This window comes from Balearica regulorum, chromosome 27 (genome assembly GCF_011004875.1).
Source record: "Balearica regulorum gibbericeps isolate bBalReg1 chromosome 27, bBalReg1.pri, whole genome shotgun sequence".
NCBI lineage: Eukaryota > Metazoa > Chordata > Aves > Gruiformes > Gruidae > Balearica > Balearica regulorum.
Genome location: NC_046210.1, coordinates 786457 through 794429, shown reverse-complemented (window position 1 = coordinate 794429; position 7973 = coordinate 786457). Strand labels below are relative to the sequence as shown.

The following is a 7973-nucleotide window of genomic DNA, read 5'->3' as shown; positions in this document are numbered from 1 at the left end:
AGCACATGACCTCATATTTTGCCCGCCCAGGGCTGGTGCAGGTGCTAAGTCTCAGCTTGGGCAGCATCACAGCTACCTCAGCAAAAGGCTGCCGTAACACGTTTCTGACATTGTGCCTTCTTTCTGTTTCTTGTAGAAAGCCTGATAACCCAACATAGATCTTTTGTCTATGCAGTAACGAGCTGTGTTACTACTCTCCTTTCAGACTAAGAGATAAATTGAAAGACTCACACTAGCACTCCCAACTCCCCTTGAGTCTAGGTATGGAAGATATCCATCTACAAAATATCCATCTACAAAGTACCAGGTTCTGCTCCTGTCTAGCCCTAGAGAAGCTTTGACTTCCGAAGGATCTCCACTTCCATCAGGTCTGACCAGGATTTGACAGCAGGACTGAGGAGGTACTGTTTGCCCATGTCTCTGTACTATCCACGTTAGAGGTGATAGAGCTGGTGCATTTGCTGAACATAGCCAGGTGTGGGAGGGAGAACACTCCCGAAGTTTTAATCATCAATGCAGCAAGGTGCTTGATTAATTTGTAATCCAGATGTTTCCACTTCTGTCAAAAGTCTGTTATCATGCTGTTGTTTTCCCTTGAAACCTGTCCTGTTGCTTTTCCTGGTCTTTCCTCAGATTGTTTGCTTTTGCAAAGAATTTTAAAGACAAATTTAACTCTTTAAGCAATGAAGAGCAGCTTGAAAGCCTGACTCAAATGCACTTGCACCCTCTGTCAGAAACCTGACCTTGTCCCCCCACACTTGATGCAACACCTGAACCTGCTTAGCTATCCAGCAGTTAGTACTGGGACAATAGGTGTGTTGTGATAGCCTGAGAGGATTTGAGAGGGAAGGTGAGGAGCCCCTGCTCCTGAGGTCTCTAGTTTAGCTTTTGTTGGCCTAGGGGGCTGTTCTGACTAGGGAACACTCTTACTTTTGAGCTGTTCTGCTCAGGTTTTAGAGCTTGTGATGCTGTTCATAGAAGAAGCCAAAAAATGCAAGTGTAGCTGCAGTTATGTTTTCCAGCAAGATTTCTTGGGAGAGGGGAGTTTATGCTCTAGTGGCTGAAATGAGTTTGCTAAGGATGGTAAGAGATGGAAGCCTGTTTCATAGGTACTGATGTTCCTTGATATTTTTTAGGGCTGAGAAAATGTAAGGGATGAAACCTGGTGTGGCTTGTCACTTTAACTTTTGAGAAACTACTCCAGGTTTTTAAAGATCTTTAAACTCAGATGTTGCCTACGTGGGAAGCAAAGATGTTTCAGCACAGTGCTGCGTTCGTATCTAAAGCTGGTGTGGTATGCATTTAGTAATGCTCCGTGCGCGAATGATGTGCTTAAAGCCAAAGACTCCAGTCAGCTTGAATTTTCGCCACAAGGTGGCATTCTCTGAGCTTTTTTGTTAAGGAAAACTAAAACTTACCATCTTAATAACAATAACAATTAAAAAGGGGGGGGCAGGGGAGAACCTCAAACCCTCCCTGTATTTTCTGAAGTCTGTGACAAAGCAAGATTTGTTAGGAGACTGCTCCTCCCGCAAAACAATGGTACTGCTTTCAGAGAGCTGCAAGTAAGACTGAGGGTCAAGTCCCTTTAAAAAAAAAGTGAAATACAGTATTGTGCATCTTGAAATCTGAAACCAAGAAACAGAAGTGCAAGGGAAACAAGGGGGAAAGTCTTGCAATTCCTGAGGACAACTGTTGCAAGTGGAGTTTTAAGGAATAAAATATACATAGATATATTTAAAGGTCGTTGAATGGCTTTTGTGGAAAAACCTGTGAAATAAAGGAGCCTTGGAAGAAGAGATTTCTTTTTCTCCTCCTCTCTGGATATAATGGCCATTGCAAAGCAAAGCATCTTGAGATTTGGCTTTAAATGTCTCTTTCTAGCAACTTTTATGCTAGCCTGTGATGGACAAGGTGGAAAGAGAGAGAATGGTGGTCCTGCCTGTTACGGAGGATTTGATTTGTATTTCATTCTGGACAAGTAAGTCAGTTCTACTCTATTGTTTTTCAGATAAATCTTTCTCTAGGCATGAACTGGAATGGCATAAACTGATACTGAGGAGGTTTTCTTTGGATTTTGGTTTTGTAGAAGTTGCTGTGTCCCCGAGGGACCTGCGAAACTCCTTACTACTCTGGCTTTGTTTTTGTTGTGGTAACTTCTTTGGTAGGTCTAATGTATAATCCCATTGTGCTCTATAAATCAAATTGTTATAAATTTTGCTGTGGCTGATACAGAAACTTTATTGTGTACTTGACCCTGTAGTTTCTTTAAAAAGTAGTTGGGAGAAGGGCAGCACCCTGGTCACTCCTGATTTCCCTGTGAAGCATGAAGGTTGAGGCACTCATGAAAGCAGGGGTTGGAGAGTTATTATTGCAGGCATTAATTCTGGAGCTGAAAATGTGGAGGAAATGCTCGCCTGTCTGGAGATCTGCTGCTGTACCGCTTGCTCCTTAGCTCTGAACGTTCTAGAGCAGCAACTTGCAGGTAAATACCCGGCTCTGAGAGGTGGCTACTCCCTTTAAAGGGGTCTGGTTTTGGCTGTTGTGATGGAAAACAGCTAGAGTGCCTTATTTAAAGAGATCTTTATTTTCTCTACGCTGAGTCACATTTTCTTTGTTTCCTGTTAATCAAATGCATATTACGACTGTTTAAGTGTTTATACTGAAGATCACTTCATACTTCACTTTTTTCATCACCAGTTGTGATAGTGTCATCTTCTTGGCACTAGTAAGTTTGCCTCTTTACAGGCCTTAAAATTGTAGATGGAACAATGTGAAATAGATATATGTGCTGAGCTTTAGAAAGCTTCATATTGAAGCAATACAGCAATTTACAAAAAAGTATCAAAAAGTGCTAGCTAAAATGATTCTCCTAATTTTTGTGATTAAGAATAGTTATTTTCAACCAAAGTTTGGAAATACTGGAGAGTATATGCCAGAGCCTGGGTACTGATATTATTAACCATAAATTTCAGAGACAGGAAAGTATTTGTAAGTTGCCAAAAGCGCTTGCAGATGAAGCTTTGACTGATCCTCTTGAGTGTTTTGCAGTAGCTCCCACATTCCATTAGTATTAACGACTTGGAATTACATAACACTTTATTACAAAATACTGGGTAAAATGTAAGACTGGGACACTGGCTATGTAGGTATGCCAGTTGTCCTAACACTCCAGGGGAAAGACAATTTTTTTTTTTATTTTTTTTTTTTTTTACTTTATTCAGTGGAAAGATCTACCTGTCTAATGCATTTTGTTGCTTTGATTATTCTGTTATTAGTTAGAATACTTCTATTGCTGCATATGGGAAAAACTCAACAAAAGAGAGTATGATTTGTGCTGCAAACAGCTTTTGTAAACTGCATTTCCCTGAAAGCTGAAGCAGGATTGAAGGTTTTGTAAAATCTGATGGATGTGTTGGAGCTAATGCAGTAATGACAGCCACTTATTTCAAGTTCTGTGCTGTCCTCTTACTAGAAGGCATGACTTTCTAGCCTTGCTCAAGGGATTATGAATTTGGGTGGAAATACAAAGCTCGGCACAAACTTTCAAGTAGGCAGGCTTACCTCAGCATAGGTATCAAGGTATCCAGCAAAAAAATCTGGCTGTAATCGTTGCAGGATTCCTATTTCTGGGATTTTTCTGGTGCAGAAATGAACAGGGTCTGATATAAAAATGTTCTTGGACTCCAGTGGAATTTGGAGGAGAGTTATGGTGTTTAAGCTACCAGTGTGTACAATGTGCTGTGGACCTGATTGTTTAGCTTTTGAGGAGGCTGATGAGAGACTTACCGTGGTGGTGTGGGTTATCCCAGATAGTTATCTTTAAAACTTTATTTCATTCCTCAGATGATAAGTTGAAGTTCTAAAAAAACTTGAGTCATATTTAGCCTGGGTTTTCTACCTTCTAATTGTTTAGAGAATGTTTTCAAAACATTCAAAACAGGGCTACTGAAGCCCTGAATGCAGAGAGAGGTGATGCCTATGGAGGCCTTCAGGCAAAATTTGAAATGATAAGAATAGATTTGGGGCTCGCTGCTTTGCATTGAAATAGCTCTAAAAATTATTAAAAGTGATAAAGGACACTGAAGCAGAAGAGATTTAGATTCTGAAACATGAAATGTTAATTTCAGTGGTGGAAGAAAGCCATTAAAATATTAAGCGACCTACTTTCTGGGATCAAAGGAGTAATATTAAAAACAATAAACACAGCCCTTGAAGTCACCAGTGCTAGAGCCCTCTACTGACCTCTACTGTCGCCTCAGTGCCTGGTTGGATTTTGTGCCTAAAGTCCATTTAGCACCCTGCATGTGTGCTGCTTGTAGGACATATTCCAGCTGCTGCACTAGACACAGTCCTTGTCACAGTGCTGGCTCTTGAAGCGTATTTCTGGCCACAAGAAGCCCCTTCAAAGTGAACCCAAAGTGAAGATGGGAAAGGGCCCATCTTATAGGCTGTTATCATGAAGTGATGCTCTAGATCCCTGCAACATTCTCCTTAGGAGACTCCTGCAAGCTTGCTGTGTGGGCTGTTGAGGGAAACTGTTTCCTCCGGCTGTCTGTAGACAGCTGGAGACACGACTCCCTGCAGATGGCATACTCAGAGGACCTGAAGCAAATGTCCTGTTTCTCATGGTAATGGCGGAGAAGGAAATCCAGTATTCAGCCATTCAGAAATAATCCTGTTATGCTACACAGCCTTTCATGTGCATGTAACAAACAGAACAAAAGCTTGAATGATATCAAGTGTGCTTGCTAGGTTACAATAGCATCTTTAATCTCTGTGTGTGCACTTGCATCTCTCATCACTTCCAAGAGTACTCATGCAGCTTAGGTAGCAATAGAGAAGGCCTCTCATGCTGTGACCATTGGACCTCAGGCGAGTGGAGTTACAGAGTTATATTCCAGAAGTCATGCAAAGACACCCCAGAGGACCGCGGTTCAAGTTGGGCAAACTCCTTGCCAAATAAAACTGAAGTTGTCACGCTGTTGTTGGAGCAGTGCTCCAATTTTGGAGGAGGCTAAGGTTTGCCAGCTCTCTTGAGAATTGTTCCTTGACATACAGCAAACTTAAAAGGACAAAAATAGTGTTACACGCACAAACATTGAACTCGAAATTCTGAGCTGCTGAAGGTATTGTAGTCACATGAATTAAGACCGGATTAATCCATTTCTTTTGTGCTTCAATTGGGGGGCAAAAAAGGGTGAAGGCTACAACTCCAGCTGTATGCTATTTGCTATTTAGTTTATGTGCAGGATCTAGCGGTACAGGGTGCTGAGCATCTCAAATTGGAGGTCATATCAAGATGAGCCCAGATGATGGAAGGTAAGGCCTGCTTATCTTGGGAGAATTGTTGAGAGCTGGTCCTAGATGGCATGTCCTTTTGTGTTCCTATAGTGCTGAGGAGTGTCATGGATTGAGGTTCCAGTAGAATGGATGGTAGCAAAACATGTGGCAGAAGATGGTGCCAAAGAATCTACAGCCTGGATGCGAGATAAGATATAGTGCCTTCATTAAGAAGGACGAATGAGGAAGCAGTGAGATGTTGATAAACATAAAGCAAACGTTTGCTTTTGCTGACGTTGTCCAGTTATTCTAAAAATATCATCCATGTGACTAATGAAGACTATGACCCACTCCCTAACTGACATGGTATCTAGTGCTATAGTATGTAAACACCCCACACATGCACAGTTGGAACATTATGTAGAGGCAGCTCCCAGATTAATTTATTTGCAAGTAGGGAGGAAGGCATAACAATGAGTAAATCTTCTCAGTAATCTCTTGCTGTATCCTCTGTATGTCAAAGGTGTTATTTCCTATGCTCTTGCCTGTTGTGTGCAAATAGTAGGCATTTATACCCGTGAGCAGAAAACACGAAAGGAACTGTACATGTGTGAAAGAAAACTTGGCTCTAAAAGATCCTTGGCAAAATGAAGCAAGTAATCCAAGCTGTTTCTGTGATCTCTTCGTTATTCAGCCAGACAGCTGATCTATTTTTAACCAGTTGTATTGAAGTGAAGCTCCTGCTCTAGAGAGGCTTGTTTCTTTGAATCTAGCTTTAGTAGCTGTAGTTACCATGACTTAAGCGGGACTAAGTGCAGATTTACACTCAGAGTATGGAAGAATATAGGGGCCACAGTGGAATGGAAAGCAGGCAGACACTCTGCGTCCCCAGGCAGGGAGACTGACCTACGTGAACCACTTCTGTGAGCAGTGACTTCTCCACTGGGAAATGTGAGCCCTCCAACAGAGCTAACCACAGGACCCTTACAGAGCTGAATAATATACTAGCTGCTCTAATCTGAAGAAATACAAGCCTTTAGTAGGTAATGGTATAATTGGGTGTCTGCGGAAATAGATTCAAAATCATCTCTGATCTTTGTTGGCCTAGTCAGTGATTCCTGGATCGTTGAATCACAGGCCTGGATCCAGAGCAATGTGTGCATTTTGTTTGGATGGCAGGGGTTGCATGTATATGGAGGCATAGTTTGCTTTAGCGTGAGGGTTGAGAGATGTTAGCAAGGTAGCGTGGAGAAATTTGTGCAGTCTTGTGTCTTTTTGCTTGTTGCCTGAAGGAATGTAATTCACTCTAAAGTCTGCTGTAGGAATGCCATTTCAGTGAGCTAAGTTAGTATGTGAAATCCTTGCCCACTGAAACCTGTGTGCGTGTTTTTAGCCAGTGGTGAACCTAAGGTTAAGTATTCCTTGGTAAAAGGGGTAGGTGGGAGCTGCCTCACATCCAGGATTAAGTGTGTGTGTGTAGCATTCTGCACTTTTCTTGGTGTAATTTCAGTCCATGGTTATTTGTTTATTATTTTGGGGTTTTTTTTACGTACCCCTGCCAATCAGGAAGAGAAGAATGTTCTTAAACTGGGATTGGGTTTAGAGCCTTATCCTGCTCTGAACTTGATCTCTATAGACCCTGTAATCTCAAATGTTTGACAATATCTCTGGTGATCTGTCTCATGTGAAGTGTGGCACAAGATAGTAGTATTTCCTCAAAGAATTTCATCACTTCTTTAACATTTTTGTATTATATAGTGTTTTCAGAATTGCTCCTGAAGTATTTGGAAAAACAAAGGACACTTTTTGGCTCACTTGTGTTATTTTTAAAAGAGCTCAATAAAAAGATGCTGCAAAACTTCTTGGGTCAATGCCACATCTGACAGCTATGATACTTCTTGAAGTTAGTCCAAAACTTTGGGTTACGGTGCATCTTGTCACAGTGAGTAGGAGAAAAGCACCTGCTGGAGGGCAAGGTTTAGCCAGAGTGTGGCTCTCTGTGTCTGGAACCACTGAGCCATGTCTGAGGAGTGTCTCTCTCAACCCTTGGATTTAGATTAGATGTATAAAATGCCAGCACAGTTGACCACAGAATGTATCATTCTCTTGTTAAAGGCATAATGGTTTACTTAGTCTTAATTTCCATTTATTGGGCTTTTCTCCAGCAAGAGAATTTGGCATCCTCACTGTGAGCCTTTTCTTAAATTGCAAGTTTATAACATCAACCATTCAGCTGCAAAGTGTTGGCTCACTGATCATCTTGTTTCTCTTTGGGAATATGAAGAGATAACGATTTTAAATTTGGCTTTTATTGTCTTGCAGTTAGGCTTTAGAAATGCTTGTTCTGTTCAGAGTTCTTGGCCTGCCTTATGAGAGGCTTTACAAGTGACAAGTGTCTTTTACTATGGGGCTTCTGAATAGCGTGGCTGAAAGGTGTGGAGGTGAACACTGTAAGCTAGTGCTGGCTTTGTGAACCTCCTATTGACTGCAGAAAGGTTAGTTTTATTGGGTTTGTCCATTTTATGCCAAGTGAAGACTAAGAAGTCTGACGTGTGTTGCAGAAGATGTATTTTATGTATTAGAGGAATACTTTTTTCCTAAATGCAGACCTGGGCATTTATAGCCACTGACACCTGGGCTTGAGTAGGTGGAGAAATTAACTGTAAGTAGGCTGCAAGCCGTCTAGCTGC

General features: G+C 41.5%; 1 protein-coding gene across 2 annotated transcripts in view; it reads left to right on the top strand.

Annotated features, from left to right (window-relative positions):
* The first annotated feature begins 1391 nt into the window (after window positions 1-1391).
* Window positions 1392-7973, top strand: part of ANTXR1 (ANTXR cell adhesion molecule 1) — a 108084-nt gene continuing 101502 nt past the window's right edge. For both annotated transcript variants that reach the window (XM_075736739.1, XM_075736740.1), the window contains exon 1: window positions 1392-1981. In XM_075736739.1, the coding sequence (XP_075592854.1) occupies window positions 1830-1981 (152 nt within the window). In that variant the 5' untranslated portion in view covers window positions 1392-1829. The remainder of the gene's footprint in view (window positions 1982-7973) is intronic.